The 26,830-nt window shown below is 32.9% G+C and overlaps 4 protein-coding genes, 1 long non-coding RNA gene and 1 pseudogene across 11 annotated transcripts; 5 read left to right on the forward strand and 1 right to left on the reverse strand.

The window, feature by feature from the left end:
* Positions 1 to 485: 485 nt before the first annotated feature.
* Positions 486 to 3,666, forward strand: LOC146958679 (2-hydroxyisoflavanone dehydratase pseudogene; annotated as a pseudogene). The gene has a single exon (XR_015024704.1). The product of XR_015024704.1 is annotated as a 2-hydroxyisoflavanone dehydratase pseudogene (transcript).
* On the forward strand, positions 486 to 6,295 carry LOC146958678 (2-hydroxyisoflavanone dehydratase-like). Of its 6 annotated transcripts, none has more exons than XR_015024703.1 (4): positions 486 to 3,548; positions 4,739 to 4,952; positions 5,469 to 5,534; positions 5,728 to 6,295. XR_015024703.1 is itself a non-coding variant. In XM_085740211.1 (4 exons), the coding sequence occupies exons 1-4, from the start codon at positions 2,578 to 2,580 to the stop codon at positions 6,070 to 6,072; spliced, it is 1,512 nt and encodes a 503-aa protein (XP_085596337.1). In that variant the 5' UTR covers positions 486 to 2,577; the 3' UTR covers positions 6,073 to 6,295. The 6 variants fall into 6 exon arrangements, 4 of the variants coding, with proteins under 4 accessions (XP_085596337.1, XP_085596339.1, XP_085596340.1 ...); XR_015024702.1 differs by having other exon boundaries at positions 5,701 to 6,042; XM_085740211.1 differs by having other exon boundaries at positions 4,739 to 4,841; positions 5,701 to 6,295.
* Positions 6,296 to 8,036: 1,741 nt separating this feature from the next.
* LOC146958680 (paired amphipathic helix protein Sin3-like 1) lies at positions 8,037 to 9,881 on the forward strand. Its single transcript, XM_085740216.1, has one exon. The coding sequence runs from the start codon at positions 9,303 to 9,305 to the stop codon at positions 9,669 to 9,671; it is 369 nt and encodes a 122-aa protein (XP_085596342.1). The 5' UTR covers positions 8,037 to 9,302; the 3' UTR covers positions 9,672 to 9,881.
* A 6,342-nt stretch (positions 9,882 to 16,223) lies between these two features.
* On the forward strand, positions 16,224 to 18,133 carry LOC146958681 (paired amphipathic helix protein Sin3-like 2). The gene has a single exon (XM_085732166.1). The coding sequence runs from the start codon at positions 17,410 to 17,412 to the stop codon at positions 17,935 to 17,937; it is 528 nt and encodes a 175-aa protein (XP_085588292.1). The 5' UTR covers positions 16,224 to 17,409; the 3' UTR covers positions 17,938 to 18,133.
* Positions 18,134 to 22,314: 4,181 nt separating this feature from the next.
* Positions 22,315 to 23,107, forward strand: LOC146958682 (paired amphipathic helix protein Sin3-like 6). The gene has a single exon (XM_085732275.1). It carries the CDS (start codon positions 22,401 to 22,403, stop codon positions 23,043 to 23,045), a length of 645 nt encoding a protein of 214 aa, XP_085588401.1. The 5' UTR covers positions 22,315 to 22,400; the 3' UTR covers positions 23,046 to 23,107.
* Positions 23,108 to 24,154: 1,047 nt separating this feature from the next.
* Positions 24,155 to 24,873, reverse strand: LOC146958683 (uncharacterized). The gene is made up of 2 exons (XR_015021402.1): positions 24,781 to 24,873; positions 24,155 to 24,678 (listed from the first exon to the last, which is right to left on the reverse strand). It is a non-coding gene; the product is annotated as an uncharacterized LOC146958683 (long non-coding RNA).
* Positions 24,874 to 26,830: the final 1,957 nt, after the last annotated feature.

Raw genomic sequence — 26,830 nt, forward strand, 5'->3', positions numbered from 1 at the left:
ATTAAAAAACATAATATATTAATTTTTAAGGAGTTGAATGCACGATTTTTTATACATATATTTCTTTAATAAATTCCTTACCATGTGCCCTTGAGTGCGTTAACATTTGCTTATAATATACTCCCTCCGGTCTCAAATGTAAGAAACTTTTCACTTTTTTGGTTCATTCAATAAATGATGTATGTGGTCTATAATAAAGACTACATATATCATTTATTGAATGAATTTAAAAAGTGAAAAATTTCTTACATTTGAGACCGGAGGGACCAATTTATGGAAAAAAAATCCAAACATTGGTCATTGATAAAGTGGAGTATGGAGCGGCAGCCTCAATTATTATGCTTTAAAAAGTTGACTGATTACAGACATTTCTAAAATATTATTACTAATTTTGATTGTGTGTTCTAACGTGATTGGTTGGACTTGTCATCACATAATCATTACTTACTCCTATATAAAAATCCAAACACTCCGATGTTTCTAGTATCTCTGAATCAATGGCATCCACCGATACAACAAAACACATCGTCTCTGAAATTCCAACCTACATCACAGTTTACAGCGACGGCACCGTCGAACGACCACGACAAGCACCGACAGTACCACCCAATCCCGACCACCCAAATTCACCATCCAAAGACATCATCATCATCATCTCTCAAAACCCCAACATCTCTGCTCGTATCTACCTCCCCAAAAACCCCACCACAAAACTTCCCATCTTAGTCTTCTTCCATGGTGGTGGTTTCTTCTTCGAATCAGCTTTCTCCAAACTCTACCACGAACACTTCAATGTCTTCGTTCCGCAAGCAAATTCAATAGTTGTTTCTGTTGAATACAGACTTGCTCCAGAACACCCTCTACCTGCTTGTTATAATGACTGTTGGAATGCACTTCAATGGGTTGCTTCTAATTCTGCCGAAAACCCCGTCAACGCGGAACCATGGTTAATTAACCACGGTGATTTCAACAGAGTTTTCATTGGTGGTGATAGTGCTGGTGGTAACATAGTTCATAACATCGCTATGCGTGCTGGCTCTGAAGCTTTACCTAATGGTGTTAAACTATTAGGAGCTATTTTACAACAGCCTTATTTATATAGTTCATACCCTGTTGGATTGGAAAGTGTTAAACTTAAGAGTTCTGATAAAGATTTGTATTCTTCTGTTTGGAGTTTTGTGTATCCTTCAGCACCTGGTGGAATTGATAATCCTATGGTTAATCCTGTGGGTATAGGAGCACCTAGTTTGGATGGACTTGGTTGTGATAGGATGATTGTTTGTGTTGCTGGGAAAGATGGAATCAGGGAGAGAGGGGTTTGGTATTATGAGCTTGTGAAGAAGAGTGGTTGGAAAGGGAAATTGGAATTGTTTGAAGAAGAAGATGAAGATCATGTTTATCATATCTTTCATCCTCAATCTGAGAGTGGTCAGAAATTGATCAAGCATTTGGCTTCCTTTCTTCATGAGTAAGGAAATGTTTTTCCTTTATGTGTTTTACTGTTTTAGATTGCAATAGTAGCAATCATCATGAGATGTTGTCTTTGTGCTACTATTACTAATAATAATGATTTCTTGTGATCATGTACTTATGAGTTAATTAGTAAGTGTATTGTGTAATTATAAAGTTTAAGTACTTTTTTTTTTGAAGAGGCTATAAAGTTTAATACTTATTCCTTTTCTTTTCATAAATGATTATTATGGTTAATTATATTCCATGTTATATTTTGCAGACCCCAAATTCTTTCAAACAGTTTGTATAAAACAGGGTCATGTTTAGTCCGATCCTTTCCTATGAAATAGGAGGCTCGACTCTCTTTTTAAAATGTCTTCAATAAAATAAAAACATAATTTTTTGTGTGTAGCTAAACTTTATTAAAAATTTAGAATCGGAAGAATTTCTAAACATAAAATGAAATTAAAAAAATTAAGTGAAATAGAGGTAAAATTTACCTAATGGTGTCGTTTGAATTTGTCACTCATCCATTGCGGGAAAGGAAAAATGAATGGTTTATGCGAAAAAGAAATGATTATTGTGGTTCTTTTAATGAAATAGCTTTTCAAATTGACTGATTAAGTGATTATATAATTGGAGGTGGTTTGATAACATCGTATTTATGTCCAGAAAGAAGAACTAGAGTCTAGAAAAAACTCAAACTGTGTATTGAAGAAAGAAAAAGATTTTAACATATATTTTTTCTATTTAAGTGGGGTGTGGGTATTAGACTTAATTTTTTTTAGATCCAAAGCCTTTGAAGACCCAACTTGGTTGAACCGCTTGCGCACTCCAATACCGCGTCTGTGCTTACCCGTGCTCGTGACACAATTGTTTAGGGAAAAAAATAAAAAATTTTGAATTTGAAAAGAACATTTTTTTATACTTTAATGGTTCTTATTAGTGTCCTCCCATCAAAATCATTGAGTTTTTAATCGGCACTTTTATTAAAATATTATAAATAAGTGATGTATAACCTGTGGTGGATGTACTAGGTGACCTTTATGATGCCGAGTCAGGACCAAAGTCAACATTTGCATGTAAAAATCCAAATACTCCCCTGTTTCTAGTATCTCTGAATCAATGGCATCCACGGCCACCACCGATGCAACAAAACACATTATCTCTGAAATTCCAACCTACATTACAGTCTACAGCGACGGCACCGTCGACCGTCCACGGCAACCACCGACGGTACCACCCAATTCCAACCACCCAAATTCACCTTCCAAAGACATTATCATCTCTCAAAACCCCAACATCTCCGCTCGTATCTACCTCCCCAAAATCTCTCACCCTGACACTCAAAAACTTCCCATCTTAGTCTTCTTCCATGGCGGTGGTTTCTTCTTCGAATCCGCTTTCTCCAAAGTTCACCACGAACACTTCAACATCTTCGTTCCACTAGCAAATTCAATAGTTGTTTCTGTTGAATACAGACTCGCTCCAGAACACCCTCTACCTGCTTGTTATAATGACTGTTGGAATGCACTTCAATGGGTTGCTACCAATTCTGCCAAAAACCCGGTCAACGCGGAACCGTGGTTAATTAACCACGGTGATTTCAACAGAGTTTTCATTGGTGGTGCTAGTGCTGGTGGTAACATAGTTCATAACATAGCTATGCGTGCTGGCTCTGAAGCTTTACCCAATGATGTTAAATTATTAGGAGCTATTTTACAACAGCCATTTTTCTTTAGTTCATACCCTGTTGGATTGGAAAGTGTTAAACTTCAAGATTTCTACTCTTCCGTTTGGAATTTTGTGTATCCTTCAGCACCTGGTGGAATTGATAATCCTATGGTTAATCCCGTGGGTGTAGAGGCACCTAGTTTGGATGGACTTGGTTGTGATAGGATGATTGTTTGTGTTGCTGGGAAAGATAGGATTAGGGAGAGAGGGGTTTGGTATTATGAGCTTGTGAAGAATAGTGGTTGGAAAGGGAAATTGGAGTTGTTTGAAGAAGAAGATGAAGATCATGTTTATCATATCGTTTATCCTGAATCTGAGAGTGGTCTGAAATTGATCAAGCATTTGGCTTCCTTTCTTCATGAGTAAGGAAATGTTTTTCCTTTATGTGTTTGTGTTGTATTGTTTTAGATTGCAATAGTAGCAATCATGAGATGTTGTCTTTGTGTTATTATTACTAATAATAATGATTTCTTGTGATCATGTACTTATGAGTTAATTAGTAAGTGTATTGTGTAATTATGAACTTTATTACCTACTCCTTTTCTTTTCATAGATGATTATTACGGGTTAATCATATTCCATGTTATATTTTGCAGACCACAAATTCTCTCAAACATGTATAAAATAGGGTCATGCTAATGGGTGCTCCTGGCACAATTGTTTAGGAAATAAAAAATAAATTTTGAATTTGAAAAGAGCATTTTTTTACACTTTAATGGTTGTTACACAAGTTCCGAAATAGTTTTAGTATATTTGGTTCCTTAACGAGGGGTAACCTTGGCGCAACTGGTAAAGTTGTTGTCATGTGACTGGAAGGTCACAGGTTCAAGTCCTAGAAACAGCCTCTTGTGTAAAAAACAGGGTAAGGCTGCGTACAATACACCAAATGGTGGGACCCCTCCCCGGACCCTGCGTATGCGGGAGCTTTAGTGCACCGGGTTGCCCTTTTTTTTATATTTGGTTCCTTAACAAGTATCATAGGGCTCTTGTTAGTCCATAAATTAGGCATAGTATTGTTTCAATTGAACTCACTTTTGGTACATCAACCTCTGTGTTAAGCATAAGGCCTTTTGGGACAATATTTTTCTCTTTCCAAGACAAGAAAGTTTCTTATCTTGAAATCTTCAATCTTTCTACCTTACATAATACAAGAGCTATAAGCAGAATCACTTGCAATAGTAGTTAGAAAGTGGATATGAGTGAGACAATTGTACTGATCCCTACAATCATGATGGATCTTAATTGTTGCAGTAGACCTACAAGAAAATGGGCAATGTTATCAGTATATATAACATTGAGCTTTTTGATTTCATTGATTATTACTGTGTTAATCTTCAGGGATGAACAATGATAAGTATCACCAGAACACAACCATGTAAGAGTGATCTGTCATGATTGGGTTCTGTCCTCAGTTCAAAAAATGTGCAGGAGCTTTGGTCATTTTGTTTTGGTTTTGAATTATTTTATGAAATTATTACAAAGTAGAGGTTTATGTCTTTTTGAAATAAGTACAAGGCATGTGGGACAATATCTTTTATTCTCAATTATGCAGGTATACTCTTTCAAATTCCTCCAATTTTCGTTCTTTTCTGCTGCCTCCATTGTGCTCATCTTCTCAAGATGTAGAAGGGGGACTCAGCATTAAGGCGTATCAGGTTGCTTCTTAAAGGATAAAGTTCACCCCAGCTCAATTTTAAGCAATAAATGAATCACTCATTTATCTGGATAATCTACTAGGGACTGAGGCAGACGATTTGTTTTGACGGGTCATTACATCCCTGTTTTTTAATCTTTTCTTTTTCATTTATATCTTTTCAATAATACCCTGTGAAAAAAAAATCATTTATTTTGACAGCCAAAAAGACATCTTTAATTATATTTTATAACAACGATTTGAGTAAATTTTAGTTGACCCAAAAATGAACCCATTCATTCAAGAAAAATTTCTCATGTCCACAATTGAGATCCTACTCAGTGAAAAATCTATGTCTCACATTGAATGAATATGAAACTATGATATCATCTTCAAATTTTGGGTTGCGTCTAACTCAAGGTGGAATGGTCGATGACATTTCTTTCCTATTCCCCCTCATCCTCCCATTCAATTGCAATGGAGTCGACGACAGGGTCTGCCCCTTTGTTGGGCTTGGGTTTGTTACAGATTAACTTTCATTTATTGTGTTGGGCCCAGTTCATTCGGTTTCTTGTTGGCCCCCTTTAGTCTTATTTTATCAAATATTTTAGTGTAATTATCTTTATTCTTACCCTAAGTTTGTTAATAGGTAGTTGGTTTGTTAATTCTCTACAAACTCTATACATTTGAGGCGGCGCGGCGCATCTCATCTCAGGTACTCATTTGCCTCATTCATATTCTTATGTTCTCTATGTTCTCTTCCCTCTATACCTTTTGAATTTAGGTTTGGTTTTGTTTTGAATTGGAAAAGATTTAACAGAGTTAACATTTAACTCATTCATATTCTTATGTTCTCTTCCCTCTATACCTTTTGAATTTAGGTTTGGTTTAATTTTGAATGGGAACAGATTAAACAGAGTTATTTATTTAACATTTCCCTTGAAGATGAGGAGACACAGAGTAGATGCCAAGATTGGTTGTTATGTCAAGATAGGAGGGAGAAGTATGATGAGTTTTTGAAAATTCTAGATGATTTCTCGGCCGAAAGAATTGATCGAGCAGCTGTGAAAGAAGGAATGACGGAGTTGTTAAAAGATCATAAAGGTTTAATTTCAAGATTCAACATCTTCTTGCCACCAGGACAAGAAATCTCACTTCCATTGGATGATGATGAACAACAAGGTGATGGATTAGCATTCGAAGATGAACAGAAACATGAAATCTCACTTCCATTTGATGATCAGCAACAATAAGCTGATGAATTGGAGTTTAAAGGTGAACAGAAAGATGATTGATTACAATATCATGTCACTAGGTCGATCTATAAAATGACAGATTTTTTTGGTACTTTTGTCTATTTTTTCTTGAATTGTTGTATGAAATAAAGTGCAGGATAGTAATATTCAAGTTGCATTACATGTTAAACTTTTCGATCAGTTAAGTGTCAATTTCACAGTAATTTTATTTTTTCTTCCATTGTATGCTTTGCAGATTACTCATTCTTATTTCTTCAACTAATGTGTATAAATATTTTACATTCAACTCACTTTTAACTAAAGTCAATTTTATAAAATCAATTCATTCAGAATCATGTAATAATCACATGTAAGTGCTGTGCAGATTCTATTAGTCATTGACAGCCAAGAATATCGTGTAATTAAGTTCGCGGATTTTGTGAGTCATTGACAGGAAAACATATTATGCAGGATAGCAAACATATCTTGTACTTTAAGTGTGTAATTGTTTAGGATTATTGTGTTGTTGTTCTTTTTCTTATTTGCAGCCTGGTGCACACAGTGCAAATTGTATTCAGCCTGCAAACTCTTACTGTGTTGTAATCGTTTGATCCACTCACTGTAATTCATAACCATAGTCACATAATTCTCTTGACATGTTGTGGACATGAATTGGTACTTGCGTACCAAATTCTTCTCATGTCGCGTACCACGACCCCGAACCCGTACAGCGTGCCGATAGGAATTGTGAATTATGTGACATTGATCATAACCTTCCTCCTCCATTTTTGACGGGCAGTGCTGATATTTTCTTTCTTTTCCTTTCTTCCACCCATTAAGTTCCCTTCAGTTTCCCTTTATTTCTCCTTTACAATTTTTTGTATTTCAAATTAATGGATTTTCAATCTTCCATATTCAATCATGGAGTCTGTGGGGGGAAAGGTTTAGTTTGTGCCGTTTTTCTTTCGATAAAAGTTTGTGCTGTTTTGAGGAAGGAAAATGCAAAGAATTCAAAGGAAAATAATAAAATCTCCTTCAAATGAATTTGTGGGAAATATATAAAGCTAGGTCACACTTCTAAGAACCTCAGAAGTGGTAATAGAGCTGCATTTTTTTCTCTCACTGTGTTAACAGTTTAATTTGATGGGTTGTCGGTGTTTTTTCAAAATTAAAAAGTCATGTGTGTTTAGTGACAACTCAAGATAAGGTCAATGTATTTACCCATTGTTTTAAGGGATTTACTAACGAGCATCCTGTGCATACGGGGTACTCGTTATTGAAATTTGTAATATTTAAGTTTTGAAGGAATAGTTTATAAATTTTAGATTTTTAAAGAGTGTTCCGAAGACATTCGTTAGCAAAACTCTTATTTTAACTAAGTCGCTCATCCTTTGTCATTTCTTTATAACTCTCAAATTTTCATAATATATTAAAAATCTCACAATTATAATTGATTTAGCTGTTTAAATATTACTAGTGTCAAGACCAAGACTGTCACTAAGGTGCCATGTTTTTCCGTTTTTATTGACAATAAACGATAACATTGTATTGTACAAAAAAAAAACGATAATATTGTAAAAAATAATTAAGTGAATGGTAAAATTGGAAGAAACAATGTTACACAAAACCACAATATTTTTCATATAAGGTTAAAATAAAGTTTTTCACTGTGTCCAATATTGTTCATATTATTGTGGATTGTTCATCATGTTGTTGTGGATTGTTCCTATTTGAATGAGATTTCACTACTTTTTAATTGATAATTTAAATAAAATGATAAAATAGTTGAAATAAAGGGTAATATTTAAAAGATAAAATCCAACCCAAAAGAGTGTATTCCTTTTTTTTTTTTTAATGGTAGAAAGAGTGCATTCCTTCATATATTGTTAAATATGATTTCACTACAAATTCACCAATTAAACTATTTTTTCGAAGTACTAATTAAAATATAAAAGTTTAAATAAAGTATAAAACTCCTATTATTTCTTTTCTTGAAAGTTGAAACCACTAATATTTTTTTTAACGCAAGAGCAAAATGACATAAAAAAAAGAGTGGTTGGAGTTCGAATCCCAGACCTTGCATATATTATGCATTGTCCCTACCAACTGAGCTAAGCTCACGAGGACAAATGTTACTCAACTCTAATCTCTTATCAAATGCTTATAAATATTAAAAAAAGAAAAAATTACATAAAAATTGGGGGACATAAACCTAACCCAATAAAACTACACAAGAGTGTATATCGACCCAAAATGGGTGATACAAAAATTAAAACAACGCACAAGTGTATCATCCTCTAGTTAATTCTAAAACTAATTAAAGGTATTCGATGCGGTGATTGAACTCTCGATCAACACTGAGGTGGTTCATGTACCTCAACTCCCAGGAATAATGACAACAAGATAAACGACCCTTTCGACCCTCCTACATGTCACCTCTAAAAAAAACTAAATTTCTACTCTCTTATTTTATCTAATATAATAATAATAATAATAATAATAATAATAATAATAATAATAATAATAATAATAATAATAATAATAATAATAATAATAATAATAATAATAATAATAATAATAATAATAATAATAATAATAATAATAATAATAATAATAATAATAATAATAAAGTAAAAAACTAAAAATAATGATATAGTTAAGTTTTAAGTTACAAAAACTCCTCATATTTCTTACTTGAATCAATATTTTGAATCCTCTCTTATTCATAACCTACAATGTTTTATTTATGAATCCAAAGTAGATCAAAGATGAACAACCACGTTACATAAATAAATAAATGATTTTCTTTTACAAAATTAAATGATTGAATACAAGCATTATTGTTTCACAATAGGCATATTTTAATAATCAAATAGTAACCGTTCATGCACCCAACAAACTATTAAAACACCTACCAAATTTCTTACACCATCATCATTGGATACATCTCTTAACATTCCTCCAAATATAACCTACAAAATGGAAAAATTTAAAGTGTGATTTTTCAGATTCATCCACTGTTTATAACCACAACCTATCTCACATTCTTTTTCCACTCAATCATACAATTTCACTCAATCTCCAAATGTTGCAAATATATGTTAGTTAAAAATAGTTAGTTATAATTTGTTGGTAGGTAGTTTGTTTTGTTAGAAGGTAGTTTGTTTTACCTTTTGAATTTTTGGTTAGGTTTTATTTTGAATTGGAAAGAATTAAACAGTGTTATTTTCTTAACATTTGCCTTCAAGATGAGAAGATCCAGAGTAAATGCCAAGATTGGTGAAGCTGAAGCACTTGCGTTTATAATGAAAGTGAAATATGCGTTTCAAGATAAGAGAGAAAAGTATGAAGAATTTTTAGTACTTCTGAAAGATTTCAAGGCCCAAAGAATTGATACAGAAGCTGTGAAAGAAGGAGTTATGGAGTTGTTTAAAGAACATCAATATTTGATTTCAAGATTCAACATCTTCATGCCACCAGGACATGAAATCTCACTTCCATTGGATGATGATCAACAACAAGGTGATGGATTAGAGTTCAAAGATGAACAGAATGATGATGAACTTCAAAGTGATGGATTGGCACTCAAAGATGAGCAGAAAAATGATGAAGAATAACAAGTTTGTAGAAATCCTTAAGTTGATCTATAGAATAACAGGTTCTTTGGTACTTTTGCTCTTTCCTTGAATTGTTGTATGAAAGGAATTTCATGAGGAGTACTATGCAAGTTACATCACACGTCAACTTTTCCATATCTTATGTGTCAATTTAGCTGTAAATTTTTTCCGTTGTATGTATACTTTGAAGAATGCAATTTCTTTCAACCAGTAGTGTCTATACAGCAAGTACATAGAATTGTATCGATTGAGATTCATAGAACAACTCATTTTTTATAACAAGAAAGTTGCTTATCTTGAACTATTCAATCTCTATCTTACATGATACAAGAAAGTTGCTTATCATTTTTTCTTTAAGAACCAGAAGCAGAATCCTATTCAGTAGATGCTAAAAAATGGATATGATCGGCTGTTCTGATACCTACAGGATCTTATCATTGTCACAAGATGAAACGTTTAGCAGTTTCGTAGAAATTATAAAGTTCCCTAACTACTATTGAATATTTGATTGAATTACGGAAAAAGGAAACACATATCTAATACTCCCTCCGTTTTAAAATGAGTGTCGCTTTAGCCAAAAAAATTTGTTTCAAAATGAATGTCACTTTCAGTTTTCAATGCAATAATAACTTTTTCTTTTCAATTGTACCCTCCAATTAATACTCTGCACACTACTTCCAAAGTATTACTTTTAAAACTAACCAATAGTTAACAAGGATAATTTGGTTATTTACCATTCTCTTTCTTTTAATCATTGCATTTCTTAATATGTGTGTAAACACCTAAAACGACGCTCATTTTGAACGGAGGGAGTATATTTATATTCTTTATGTATTAGTAAGAAAGGAATAATAAGATATGGCAGAATTAAGGTCTTAGATAATCGTTTGTTTTTTTCCGGTCTAAAGTATCTATCTGCATATACTGATGATATTAGGGATGGCAATTGGACCCAGGCATGATGGGCACCTGCAAAAAATACCCACAATGGATAGGGTAAAACCCCGCTTTTATAGGTATGGGCTTGGGCCTGGGTAATTATCCGCAAATTTAGATGGGTATGGGTGCGGGTAAGGACACTATACTATCCAGCCCCGCAACCCGCATATACATATTTATATAATATAATAAATATTTTATTTATTTTTGGTGTACTGTTATTTAATTTATTTAGCTATTTAAGTGTAAACCTAAACCTAAAAACTAATACGGTAATTGTTTCATTCTTGCCTTTATAAGTTCACGAACTACAAATTTATGATTTAAATCAATTTGATGTTTATTTTATCATGCACTTTTTTATATGTATTTTGAATGTTTTTATTTTAATTTTTGAGGAATATTTTGGATGTTTTTTTATTTGGCTAAATATTACGATTTCTACTATTTTATGAGTTGCTTTAAAAAAAAAAATTGGATCGTAGTTTTATTTCAATTGTGATGTTTTTTATTGTCTTTTTATAATCAAAGTGCGGGTAATGGGTACGGGTATGGACACTTATTTGCCCATAGGGTATGGAGAAGGGCACTTAAGTTGTTACCCACGAGGATACGAGCTCGGGTATGGGCATTTTTTACAAACGCGGGTATGGGGAAGGGTATTATTGTACCGTACCCATTGGGTACCCATTGCCATCCCTAGATGATATACATATACACTCTATCATGCACTATGCAGGTTAAGGTTTTTAAGTTTTTGTTTGGAAACATGTCAAACAAACAAATATTTTTTTGGTTTTGACCCCGCGGTTTCTAGGACAAGGGGGCGGTAATAATTGTTCCAACTAGGAATCGAACTCGGCATTGCAATGCGGTTTTTACTATGAGCACTACATATATGCATTGCAATGCCAGCTCTTTTACTCTGATTTATAATCACACATCAATTGCGGCCTGATACATTGACAACCACAATATTGTGGGGGTCTGCAACTTGAAATCATATTTGCAATCTAACTACACTTACCATTGCTATATTTAGAATAACTACAGTTCATCCGAGTTGTTATCAAAACATGACCATTTATATTTTATAATAACATTCTTTCTAATAAGAAACTGCATTTTATATATTTACATTGCATAAAGACAAAATTTGTGATAGCTTCTGCTGTGACAGCTAAAGGAATACTATGCATTTTACCAATTGGGTATATATGCAGTAACACAAAAAGCCAATTCATCAACTAACAATAACAGCTATGCAAGTGCAAGGGTTGCATATTACACACAAAAAGCTACTTCAGATATTACTCAAACTTTTTTTGTTGTCTATTACCTCAAACAGAAATGTTCGTCATTCAAAAAACAAAGCTTTAACTAAGGGATTCACACATGTTGATTGAAATAAAAAATAATAAAGTCAAAAACCAATTATTTTTGTTCAGATTATTGTTTGTTTACTGAAAAAAGTAAACAAATGCATAATTTAATCAAATTTATAAATTTAATATAATAATAGTAATAAAAAAAATATCATCCATTTTTACTTAAGTAGACTTTTTTTTTTACTAATCTACTAAAGTAGACTTAAAAAGGTATTTCTATGAGTCATAGTTTGACTTGTTTAGCTTAAAAAAGAATTAGCCTTCTCTATTTAAAAAAAATCTGATGTGACATAATATTGATGTAAACTAAACAGTAGGTTTCTGTAGGCCGACCAGACCCATTCTATCGTATATGAGATTCAAACTACCGTTTTCACGACATTCAATATTATTATATGTTGTCGAAAAAATATCATTATGAGTTTTTAAACGAGAAAATCTTTTGATCGTTGCTCAATATGTATCTAAAATTTGCTTCTGATCGAATCATAACTTCCAATCAACTATTTTTGATTCGATCAGAAAATTATCGGTTTTTTCCAATAAAGGGTTTTATGGTGTCTATTGAATAACTCTTACATATTTTTTTACTGAAGGGTAAAAATGTTTTAACCCACAAACGGGACCAATACAACTGTGTTGTGCGTATATATAAGCGAAAATTGCTCTTCTAACAAAAAATATTCAATCCCATACAAACTGACGAAAATACCCCCGCATGAGTCAACTCACACACGGTAAGCTGAAATATAACCTACATGAGTTAACTCACGCTGAGTTATAACCTATATGAGTTAACTCACACCAAGGTTATAACCTACATGAGTTAACTCACACTGGGTAATGACATGCGTGAGTTAACTCACGCAGGGGGTATTTTGGTCAGTTTGTATGGGAGTGAGCGTCTTTGGTTGGGAGAAGAGCGATTTTCGATATAAGCAACCCTGCTTGTCACCAAATAGATAAAAGGAAGGAAGGTTGGCTAGGGTTTTGAAGTTAATCGATTCAGCAAAATGTTTCGCGTGAGCCTGAGGCTGCTCTCTTCATTCCGTGAAGCCTACAAATCCACTCTTGCTAATAATGGCGGATTCATTTCCAGAGTTATCGGAGAAGGTAATGGAAGGGCAGTGGCGTTTGTAGTGGAAGTAAAACATGTGTTTCATGATGCGAGGGAAAAGTTTGAAGCATTTTTAATACTCACCAATGGTTACCGTACCGTAACGATAGAATTGATTTAGGTGTTCTCAAAGATGGATTGATGGCGTTGTTTAAAGGGCATCCAGATTTAATTGCGAGATTCAACACCTTTTTGCCACCAGGAGAAATCCCACTTCCATTGGATGATGATGATAAAGAACAAAGTGGTGGTGATGGATTATCAGCATGACAAGTTTGATTACAATCCTGTGTGTAGGTTGATCTATAAAATGACTTTTGCTCTTTTCTTGTGTGTAGAAATAAAAAATGACAAGTTTTTTGGTACTTTAGCTATTTTCTTGAACTATTGTAATTGTATGAAATGAACTTCATGAGGAGTAGTAATATTCAGGTTACATCACATGTTAATTAACCTCTCCGTCTTATGTGTCTATTGTATGTATACTTTGCTCAATGCGAAGTTTTTCAACTAGTAGTGTGTATGCAGCAAGTACGTAGCATTGTATCAATTGATATTCATAGCACAACTCATATTTTATTACTCCCTCCGTTTCAAAATGAGTGTCGCTTTAGCCAATTGCACACAGATTAAGGAATGGAATAAAGTAGTCAAATGTCATAGCAATTTTACCAAATTATCCTAATCAACTATTGGTTTGTTTTTCATCAAAGAAAAAATAATACTTTGGAAGTAGTGTAACATAGTATTAATTGAAGGGTACAATTGAAAAGAAAAAGTTATTATTGCATTGAAAACCGAAAGTGACATTCATTTTGAAACAAATTTTTTTGGCTAAAGCGACACTCATTTTGAAACGGAGGGAGTACAAGAAAGTTGCTTATCTTGAAATCTGCAATCTGTGTCTTACATAACTGGTAGTAGGTCAAAATATGTTTTTGATCCTGCAAATATGATCGGTTTGAGTTTTGGTCTATATATATATATATATATATATATATATATATATATATATATATATATATATATATATATATATATATATATATATATATATATATATTTTAATATGTCCTTGCGAAAAATTTGTTTTTTTTTAAATAGCCTTTAGGCTCAGTTTTTTTTATGATTTGGCATCATCCGTTCTATGTGGATAGTGTATAAACAGTACACTATATGATGTCATATTTATATCAATCAAAGTAAATTTTTTTAATTAATATATAAATACAAATATCTCAATGAATATTTTCAAAGTATCAAGTTTTTATTATAGATAAATAAAGATATTAACGATCAAAGTTATGTATTGACATCTATGCAGCGGTTGTCTATGACATGTATTTAAGAATAGAGGGAGTAGGTGTTGTGTGAGCCTCAACATGATCCATATTGATTTAAAAGTAAAAATAAAAGTGAAAGGGTTTTGTTTATTTATTTATTTTGAGGGAAAAAATGAAAGGATTTTATTTAAACACTAAGGGGGTAATTTTAGAAATTTGCATGCTTTGTGGGATATATGGAGATTAAGTATAGACAGTGTAAAATTCTTACAACTCATGTTTGGGCCTCAATTTACGTATTTGGTTTCTTATTTGGTTATCTTTTTGTATTTTTTTTTTTTTAACAATATTTTAGAACTTATTTTTTTTTTTTCAAAAATATTGTAGTGCAATTATTTTTCTTTCTATTTGGCATTTGTAATACAAACTCAGGCTAAGTTAGTTAAAAATGTTAAGAGTTTGTTAGTATGTAGTTTGTTGATTATTTTGTGACTCTATATATAGAACATCTTATGTACTTATTTGCAATCTTCTTTGTTATCAATCAAAATAATCACTTGACCTTTTACCTCATAAACATTCATATGATCTCTTCCTTCTATACCTTTTGAATTTTAGGTTCTGCTTTGTTTTCTTAATTCTTTCCTTCATTGAATTTTGGGTTCTGCTTTGTTTTCTTAATTCTTTCCTTCAAGATGAACAGCTCCAGAAGAACAAAACCCTTGATTGGTGATGCAATGAACAACAAGGTGATGGATTATCATTCAAGGATGAACAGAAAGATAATGAGCAATAACAAGTTTGACTACGATCGTGTATGCAGAAGAAGAAGAAGGTTTTTTGGTCCTTTTTGCTCTTTTCTTGGATTGTTGTATGAAACCAATTCTTCAGTAGAATAATACATAAGTTGTATTACATATTAAGCTCTCTATAGTCTATCTGTTATGTGTTAATTTCACAGTAAAAAATTTCCATTGTATACTTTGCAGAGTGTGAATTCTTTCAACTGATGTGTATGAAAAATACAGCAAGCGCATAGAAATTGTATCGGCTGATATTTTCACAGCACAACTAATCTTGAAATTTTCAATCTTTCACATAATACAAGAAAGATGCTTACCATTTTACTATAAGAACTAGAAGCAGAATGAATCACATTCGATTAGTTGTCAAAAAAATGGATATGATCATTGACTTGTCTTGATACTTAGAATCATCATAGATCTTATTGCCATGAATCTATAAGAAAGTGTGCAAATTAAAGTTATCACAGTCACTATCATTATAATTATATATTTAGCAATTTGGTATTAGTTAGTTCCCTATTTACTATTGAACTACTGAGAAATGAAACACAAGATGTATATGAAGGTGTGGAGTTAATTTGTGTATGTTTATATGTTCTCTATTTGATACAAACAAATATGAAACTGTCTAAGAAAACAAAATTGTTGCATATACTATAAATAAGTTTAATCAAAGTATAACGATCAAATGTATGAGATACCTTCTGCTCACATATTACACATAGAAAGCAAATTCACATAAATCATAAACAAAGCTTCCTCACATTATCATACTTCTTTCACGTGCTCCCTTGGTAGAAACTGGTTTTTGTGCTTCTTGTGTTTGAACCCATTGGTAGATTTAAATTCATCAAATTTGAAAAGTGCTTCCCTCTCATTATCAACTTTTAATTCCTTAACAATCGTTGATACTTCTTCCACAGCGCTTTATTATAGTATAGTGTTTTTATTTGTGCTAAGAGGGCATTTTTGAAAGTGTTCATGGTTTATGGGGGGTAGGATGTTACAGGTACGTACGGATCAACCCACCAACTCATTCAAACTCAGATGTTTGCCTTGGATGGTGGATTTGACATTTTGAATCCGCAAACTCAATATGTTGATATGTCAAATTGTTTTTATTTTTATTTATAAATTGTCTAGCATATTCTTGTCCTAAATCTATTTCTTTATTACTATTATAGTATAGGTTTTATTAATTGTAAAAACCAAAGCACATATCTAATGTGAGAGATCGCTGACTTTTATTCTAATTGAGAGAACTCTTGACCCTTTCACTTTTGTTTTAGATTATAATTTTTTTATTTTTTTTTATTTTTTTTGGACTTGATTCAAATTGTGGAAGAATTTTTAATCATTTAATATAAAATGTACAAATTCTAATACAAACTTACTATTTTTAACTTCTGCAAATTTACACATGATATAAAAACTCTTTTATCAATATGTTATAATGGCAAAAATGAGAATTTTTCTAAGAGAGCCGACATTTTCAAAATCACCCCACTTACAATGAGTTCACCTATTTACTTGTTCGGACACTCACATTCGCAAGGATTAAATATTTATTTGATTTTCAGATTTAGTTAACTTTTTCTTTATACTAAAAATATCAGTAAACACAATCAAAATAATTCCTTAACCTTTTACCACCTGAACATTCATATGTCTTGTTGAATATGGTTCAATTTGATATTAGTTCAAGCATGCATTCTCAACTCTGTAGTTCTACTCTCTTGTGTCTGTGCCTTTGATTACTTGCTATCCACACCTTCACTCAACATTCTAGTTGGAAAGTGAGTTAGGATCAGTTTTGGTTGTTATGCTGTTGTAACTGATTTTGCTTTGTGGATAAAGTTTGTATATATATAGCCTTTTGGCTGGAATAATGACAAGTGAATTTCATATGAAAAACTGAGTAGTGATAAAAACAGTTTTAGTGTCTTTGTGAGAAAGTTCTAAGGTGATTCATTAGATTCTATAGTGATCATACAAGTTGAAAACTCTGAGCAAGGTAACCAATTTTCTTGTGCTCACTCTCTTCTCATGCAATTTCTTTCTTGATCAACATTTCTGTTTTACATTATTGTTTTGCATGTTCATTGTCATAAACTGCGATTTCATCATAATTTAACTGAATTCAATTCATAACTGTGATAATTTAATGTTTGGTTCGGCTTTGTTTTCATAATTTTTCCCTTCAAGATGAACAGCTCAAGAAGAACAGGTCCCTTGATTGACGATGCAAGGGTGTTTGTAAAGGATGTAGAAGCTGTGTTTCAAGATAAGAGGGAGAAGTATGATGAATTCGTGAAACTCCTACAAGATTTTGGCGCCAAAAGAATTGATAGAAGAGTCGTCAAAGAAGGAGTTATGGAGTTGTTGAAAGAGCATCAAGATTTAATTTCAAGATTCAACATCTTCTTGCCACCAGGACATGAAATCCCACTTCCATTGGATGATGATTTACAACAACGTGATCAATCAGCGCTCGAAGATCGAGCAATGGCGTTTCTAACAACAGTTAAGGTTACATTTGAAGATAAGATGGAAAAGTTCAATGAATTCTTGAAACTCCTAGCTGATTACCGTGCCAAAAGAATTGATGTAAGAGTTGTCAAAGAAGGAATGATGGAGTTGTTTAAAGACCATAAAAATTTACTTTTGGGATTCAACACCTTCTTGCCAGAGGGACACAAAATCTCACTTCCATTGGATGGTGATGAACAATAACAAGCTTGATTACAATCGTCGGTATAGAAATTCCTAGTTTGATCTATAAAATGACAGGTTCATTGGTCCTTTTGCTCTTTTCTTAGATTGTTGTATGAAACAAATTCTTCAGCATAGCAATACACAAGTATCTGTTAGATTGTTAAGTGTGAATTTCACAGTCAATTTTTTCCATTGTATACTTTGTAGAGTGCAAATTTTTTCAACTAATATTGAAATTTTCAATCTTTCTGCCTTACATAATACAAAAAAGATGGATATGATTTGTTGTCCTGGTACATAGAATTGTATCAATTGATATTCATAGCACAACTTAAGTACAAGAAAGTAGCTTATCTAGAAATCTGCAATCTATGTATTATATAATATACAAAGATGCTTATCATTTTTACTAGTAGCTAGAAGCAGAATCACATTAATTAATGGATTGATTGGTTGTCCTGATACCTACAATCATGATGGATCTTGTAACCATAGATAAGAGAGTGTGCAAAGTTTTCACTTTTCGGTATCGAACCTAGCAAACTGAGATGGAAGGGTAGATTTTCAACCAAATGATTCTAAGATAACGGCATGCAAAGTAATCACTATCACAGTATCACTATACGTAAAGTTCCATATTTACTATTTAGTCGCTGAAAAAGGAAACACAAGAGCATTTGGTGGTGGATAACAGATTATTTTTTTTTTTTTTGTTAAAGAGCATTTGTGGTCATACATGAAACAAAATCCAAAATCATTATCATGCACTATGCAGGTTAAGCTTTTTAAGTTTTTGATAGAAACAAGCCAAACAAATATGAAACTATATCTAGGGAAACAAAAAGTTGTTGCACACTATAAATAAGTTTGTTAAAACAATAGTCAACCTACAACACAAATGAAGCACTTTAATTCAGTGCAAACCACCAAATCCTAGACAGTAAAGCAACTTTCCCTTCAATCCCATTCATAAAGAATTGAAGCCAAAAACAATAAAACTTACCAAAAAAAAAAGGAAGTTTGCTACTACCAAGCAAAAATCAAGTTTAAAAGACAATACCACGACAAGTTGCAACCTCACAACATTAACTTATTTCTAAATTTAAAATAACTTTGATTTATCTATTTCTTTTTTTTGAACAAGCCAAAATGAATTATATAAACACTGACAACGTGATCACTTCAGCACAAGGCGTGCCAAAGAAAACACAGAAAATACAAGAGTCTGTCAGAAAGAAACAAAAGGTTAGCCAATGCTCAAACACTGAAAAGGGCCTGACCACCAGGACTGAGTCCCGAAAACAAAATTAGTCTTACAAGCTTCCAGCCACCACAACGAATGTGACTTAATTTTATCTACCAACTGAATAATAGAACATTCCTTATTTTTGAACAACCTACAATTGCGTTCGTTCCATATGTTCCAAGCACACAAAAGCCAAATCATATGTAAAAAGGATCGCCGCTCCTTCTGACCTCATGTGTAATTAATAAACTGCAAGAAATGATCAGAAAGAACCTGAGAGTCCACCCCATCAAAACCAATCCAAGCCCGCACTAGCGGCCATAAAGCACTGAAAGTAGGACAAGACAAAAACAAGTGGGTAGTATCCTCGACATGACCGCATCCCGCTACACACAACCGCGCCGTTGTAGGAATAATGCCACGGTTAGCCAAATTGAATCTAGTCCCGAAGAAGTCTCCATGCAAAGATTGACACTTTCAAAGGGACCTTTTTGTGCCAAATGAGGTCCAAATTATGATGTAACTGAGGTGTCTCCTGAGATGTCAGCAAGTCATAAACCGCACGAACAGAGTAACCCCCATTCGAATTCCAAGAGCCACTGCCAAGAATCGGAAATATTGTCCTGCAAAGTAACATTAGAAAGTAATTTCCTACACCCCTGTAACATCTCTTCCTCCCACACCCACAACCTCCGACGCCACTTCCACGCCTCCCCATCTGCCTCTCACCCCAACAAAAACATATTCCTAACCGATATCGTCTTGATTTATCTATTTCTAATCATAGTGTGACCTTTTTGTTTTTGTACACTCCATAATGACCAAATGTATGAGATACATTCTGTTCACAAAGATAAAGGTATATGCTATTATGCATATTACCAATTGGCTATATATGTCGTAACACAAATAAGCGTGAGAAATTAAGAAATCAACAGCTATGCAAGTGTTGCACATATTATTATACACATAGAAAGCTTATAAATATAAATAGCGTTTCGAGACACTCGCTAAGGTTTTTAAAAAATGTATGGAGGTACTCGTTAGCATTTTTATTTTATTATTTTTAATCTAATGTTGACAAAAAAACTATGCCCCACCAATATTGCGAGTCCAGGTCCGCCCCTGACTTCTTCCCCTGAGTTTAGGTCCGCCCCTGGGAGAAGTCCTTGTGAACTTAACTTAATTGGTAGCAACATTTCATAATATTTGCAGGAGTCGGGGTTCGAACCCCAAACACTCTACTTTTCGAGATTTAAAATGTGTGACTTGAATAAAAAAAGATAGGAGTAATTGATAAATTGCATGTTAAAAAAAATTAGTTTTTAGAATTTTCATTTGTAGAAAACCCCATTCCTATGTTTTTTATCCATATAAATAGATCCCACTTGGGTGTGTTTGGTTTGGAAGAGAAGTTGTGAAGAGAAAAATAGGTAAGAGAGAGTATGGAAAGAGAGAAAAAGGTGAGAAATATAGTAGATTTGATGTATTGTTTGGTATAAGAGAAAGATGAAAGAGATAGAGAAGAAAGATGTGTAGATTATTTTTAAAAGTACTAAAATACCCTTGATTAAAAAAAATGGTCATGACACTAATATGCATGATCCTTTTCTAAATAAAATTATTTGGAAAATGCAAACGTAATTTTTTTTTTTTTTGAATAACAACCAAATTAATTAAATGCATGATACTTCTTTTTATTTTCTTACGGTTATAATCATGTGCTGGCATAACTAATTTAAAAAAAAAAAACTAAATAAATGTAAGAGGAGTCAGGAGAGAACAAAGGGTAATTCTGGAAGATGACAAAATAATAGATCTTTCTTCTCTCTTTCTCTCCAGATTTGCGAAGACCCCAAAAAGCAGTGGGTCCCATGTCTGAGTGTCTCTCTTCTCTAATTCTTCGCTGCACCAAACTGAAGAAAGGTGGCATTTCTCTTGTATCTCTCTCTCCCCTATTTCTCTCTCTCATAAATCACCTCAACCAAACACAGTTGAGACGCCAAAGGCAACCATCACTCTCCAATCGTACGTCGTCGTGTAGGTTTTGACGGAGCTAGTGTTTCCCGTTCTTCCTTCTTCCGGGTTTTAAAAACAAATTAAATAGAACGTAGTGATGTGAGGAAGGGGAGGAAGAAAGGAACGCCCATTTGCGTTTCTGTGTGGTTTCCACTTTGCCACGTAGCACTACATTTTGTTAATTAGGTGAAAAGAAAAATTTGATTAATAGCAACACTGATGACTATTTTACATACGTAGTGAGTAACGAGTAGTCAAAATAGCAACATTCCAAATTAATCGTCACATACCCCTCCAATTTTGTTTTGTTTTAATATTTTAGATGTGAAAAATTTAAGTTTCAAAATTTAAAAAAACAGGAAAATACAGAATACTAGTTTTTGAAAAGTGGAAAATAATGAACATTAAGGCCAACACTTATATTATATTTTACAATTTTTAGCTGCCGTCTTGGGCTCGACTTGGCTAAACTCGATGATACAAATATATTTTTTTTCTTTTAAATGTGAAAATTTTATTTAAAAACCAAAAAATAAAAACACACACGTGTGTCTTTATATAAATATTGTTGTTTGTTTTATCTTTTAGTTCTTTTTTCCCCTTCAAATATTGTAGTCCAATTATTTTTCTTTCTATTTGGCATTGGCAATAGAAACACAGGCTAAGTTAGTTAAAAATAGTTAGAGTTCGTTGCTAAGTAGTTAGTTTGTTGATTCTCTTGTGACTCAATATATCTATATATAACATCTTGTGTACTTATTTGCAATCTTCTTTGTTATCAATCAAAATAATCCCTTGACCTTTTACCTCATCAACATTCATATGATCTCTTCTTTCTATACCTTTTGAATTTTGGGTTCTGCTTTGTTTTCTTAATTCTTCCCTTCAAGATGAACAGCTCCAGTAGAACTAATCCCTTGATTGGTGAAGCAATGACGTTTATAAAGGATGTAAAACTTGTGTTTCAAGATAAGAAGGAAAAGTTTAATGAATTCATGAAACTCCTACATGATTTCAGGGCCAAAAGAATTGATAGAAGAGTTGTCAAAGATGGAGTTATGGAGTTGAACATCAAGATTTAATTTCAAGATTCAACATCTTCTTGCCAGCAGGAGATGAAATCCCACTTCTATTCTTCTTGCCACCAGGACATGAATTCCCACTTATATTCCCAAATTCGTTTGCAACAGCAGTTAAAGTTGCATTTCCAGATAAGATGGAAAAGTATGATGAATTCTTGAAACTCGTAGTTGATTGCAATGCCAAAAGAATTGATATGAGAGTTTTCAAAGAAGGAATGATGGAGTTGTTTAAAGACCATAAAGATTTACTTTTCGGACTCAACACTTGGTTGCCAGTGGGACACAAAATCTCACTTCCATTGGATGGTGATGAACAACAAGGTGGAGATGGATTAGAGTTGAAAGATGCACAGAAAGATGATGAACAACAAGGTGATGGATCGGCGCTCAAAGATGAATCAGCACTCGCAGATGCAACAAAGTCGTTTGCAACAGCAGTTAAAGTTGCATTTCAAGATAAGATGGATAAGTATGATGAATTCTTAAAACTCATAATTGATTGTCGTACCAAAAGAATTGATTTTAGAGTTTTCAAAGAAGGAATGGTGGAGTTGTTTAAAGACCATAAAAATTTACTTTTGGGACTCAACACTTGGTTGCCAGCAGGACACAAAATCTCACTTCCATTGGATGGTGATGAACAACAAGGTGATGATGGATTAGAGTTGAAAGATGCACAGAAAGATGCTGAACAACAAGGTGATGGATTAGAGTACAAAGATGAACTTCAAGTTGATGAAGTGGCACTCAAAGATGAGCAGAAAGATGACGAACAATAACAAGTTTGACTACAATCCTGCATGCAGCAATTCCTAGTTTGATCTATCTGTTATGTGTCAATTTCGCAGCATGTTTTTTTTCTTCCATAGTATACTTTGTTGAGTGCGAATTGTTTTAACTATACACTTTACATCAAGTGCATAGAGATTGAATCAGATGGTATTCTCATAGCACAACTCATCTTGAAATTTTCAATCTTTCTGTCTTACATAATACAAGAAAGATGTTTATCATTTTTACTATAAGAATTGGAAACAGAATGAATCACATTCAATAGTTGTTAAAAAATGGATATGATTGGTTGTCCTAAACCTACAGCAAGTAGTGTGTATACAACAAGTACGTAGAATTGTATCAATTGATATTCATAGCACAACTCCCATTTAAGTACAAGAAAGTTGCTTATCCAGAAATCTGCAATCCCCGTCTTACATAATAGTCATAGCACAACTCAACATCAATTGTATCAATTTAGCTAGAAGCAGAATCACATTCAGCAATGGATATGATTTTTTCTTGTTGCCAAAGATCTATAAGAAAGTGTGCAAAGTAATCACTGTCTATATAAAGTTCCCTGTTTACTATTTAATCACACTATTAATTCTATAAAGTTCCCTATTTAATCCATATACCAAACTGATAACATTTAGTAGTAATCACAATATCTAATGTATCTATCTATATTCTATGCATATTAAGTGTATGATTTGTTCCACTTTTGAAGGAGGCAAAATTTATTAAAGAGATGTAGAATTGATTTTGGCAAAAATTATTAAGGAGATGTAGAATTGATTTTGCTATGTTTGGATGTTCTCTAGTAGAATTGATTTTGCATCCAAAAATGATTCTAACTTGAAGATAGGATTTACGTGATTTTCACAGTCAAATTCATTGTTCAGCTCACTTTTACATAAATTAGTCAACCTACACAAGCCACCAAGTCCTACACAAGCCACTTTACCTTCAAATCTCATTAACAAATAATTGAAGCCATAAACTCATTTGTAATCAAGTTATATATCAAAAAAAAATGAAAGTTAGCTGCTACCAAGTAAAAAATCAAGGTTAAAAGACAATCTCACAACATTAACTAACTACTGCTAATTGCTAAATTTAAAATAACTTTGATTTCTCTATTTGTTATCAAATCAAAGTATGACCAAATGTATTACTCATAGAAAGCAAATTCACATAAATCATAAACAAAGCTTTCTCACATTATTATACTTCTTCTTCCATTGCGCGCGCTTAATTGGGAGAAGCTTGTTTTTGTGCTTGTGCTTGTTGTTGATGTTGAACCCATTGATAAAGAACTTGAACCATGGACTTAAATTCATCAAATTTGGAAAGTGCTTCCCTCTCATTTTTATTTTTTAAGTCCTTAACAATCTTTGATACTTCTTCCGCAACGCTTAGTAGTTTGACACAAGCATCACCTTGATCCTTAAGAGTGAAGGATTTGAATTTGAAAATTAATTCAGAATTCTCTCTAAACAGCTTCTCCAATTGTTCCAGCTTCTTCGATCTTTCTGTGTCAGCTTCTCCTTTTCCAACTCTTAGAGCTTTGAAAAGCTTCAATATTTCTAAAAATCCATCATTCTTTTCACTCCGACTAGAACCACCCGCGTAATCCTTCATCGCCAAGATAATTCATTATTAAGAAAATAATTCATGAGTTTAACTCTAATTTAAAACAAAACAGAAAATAGAAGATTGAGTGAAGAAGGCACATACCATTGTTAGGGTTTGGAGCGGCAGACCTGTAGTGGAAGTGGAAGGAAGAGAGAGACCTTCTTACTAGTTTTTTACTATTATATATATACACACACAATGAAGGGAATAACCAAAACGACAAACGTTAACCTTATTTTATTATGGATTTGTTTGGTACTAAAAAGTACAGGGTAGTTGAAATAATTTATATCGGATAACCTGTTTGATAAGTTTATCATTTATTACGATTAGAAAGACTTGTTTTTTTTTATCTCTACGAGCTTAACTCAGTTAGTAGGGATGTTGCATATTATATGGAGGGGTTGGGATTCGAATCCCGAACACTCCACTTCTCCACAATTAAATTGTGTGAGATCTAATCACTAGACTACTTGACCATAAAAAAAAAAAAAGGGTTAATTATGTTTTTGGTCCCTACAAAATTGCGACCTTGTAAGTTTAGTCCTTACTTAATTTTAATAGCATTTTTAATCCCTACAAAAAATTTCTGCACTCAATATTAGTCCTTACTCAATCCAAATTTGTTTAATTTATGTTTAAACTCTTAAGTTTTTCAACAATTTTTTACAGGCGTGTTAAGAACGTTATTAAAAGGTCATCTGAAAAAAATATCGCAAAAATTTGATTTCTACGTCCATATTTTTGTTACTTATATCTTAAACTTTTGTCGTTTTAAAAAATTCATATTTAATTTATTTCATGTTAAAAAAATTATAGATTTTAGTAAATGAACCTTTCATAGTGTTCTAAACTTGTATAAAAAGAATCGTTAAAAAATTTAAGAGTTTAAGGATAATTAAACAAAATTTATTTTAGCAGGGACTAAAATCATAAGTAAATTTTTTTTTGTAGGGATTAAAAATGCTATTAAAATTAAGTAAGGACTAAACTTACAAGGTCACAATTTTGTTGGGACCAAAAACATAATTAACCCAAAAAAGAAAGACTTTTTTTTTTATACCAAAAAAAACTTGTTTAATCACCATCATTTTTATACAAGACTTATTTTCTTAAATTAATAGCAGTTTTCGATAAATTTTCATAGATTTTTTTTCATGCCGTTTATTGTAAGGAGACTTCCGGCTTTAAGTACAAACATGATTTTGTTAAGGATGTACTTTATAATATATTCAGACGGACGAGAGTATCAGTGAAGGAGACACATATGAACTTCCTGACTGATCCACTAGATAGAAGATCAACACTCATGTATGCGGATGTTATGGTGTGCGGATGGGTAGGAGGAAAATATGCATGTGTAGACTTGATTGGGGTTTCACCACTTGTTGGATTAGGTGTCGGGCCTTTTACGGTAGGACATGCAGCTAAAAGTTGCGTCAAGCAAAGTGGTCAAATATGAGAAAACGTGTTCTGACAATCAATATGCTTTTATACCATTTGCTTTTGACACTTTCGGTTTCCTTGCATTAGAGGCTCTTGACCTTCTACATAAAGTACAAAAGGTCATGCGTAGCAATGTCCTGTCTCCTAGGTCCATGAATGTTGTGTTTACGAGGATTGACTTTGCCATCCAAAAAGGCATACAGGCGCAGCTTGTTGTTCACTTGCCTTCTATTCAAGTGTAAATAATAGTTTATATATACTTGAATTTAAAAAATAATAAGATATGGCAGAAAAAAGGGGTTGAAAACAGATTTTTTGTCCAGAGTAGGTGCAGAGAAATAATATATACCAGTATCATGCACTACCAGGGGCGGATCTGTGTAAGGCACAGTGTGGCTATTGCCACACCAGATTTTCCTCCATTTTTTCCTTCATGTTATGCCTTATAGTTGATATTTTAGAATTTCCAAATTTTTGAATGTATCTCTACAAAAGAGTAAACAAGAAGGAGAAGAAGAGCAATGTTGTTGTTGATTTTGTGCAAACATCCTAATCCCACTGTTTGTGAAATTTCTGAAAGTGGAAAGAAGAAGAAGATGAGCAGTTTTGTTGCCGTAAGAGGCAGGGAGTAGCTGAATGAAATGTTAGGGTTCTGTAATGTTGAGCAGGATAATGGGCTACTTTAGACCCAGTTTATTAGTTTGAG

Source organism: Medicago sativa, chromosome 1 (assembly GCF_051527215.1).
Source record: "Medicago sativa cultivar Bolivia chromosome 1, Bolivia_mono, whole genome shotgun sequence".
NCBI classification, from domain to species: Eukaryota; Viridiplantae; Streptophyta; class Magnoliopsida; order Fabales; family Fabaceae; genus Medicago; species Medicago sativa.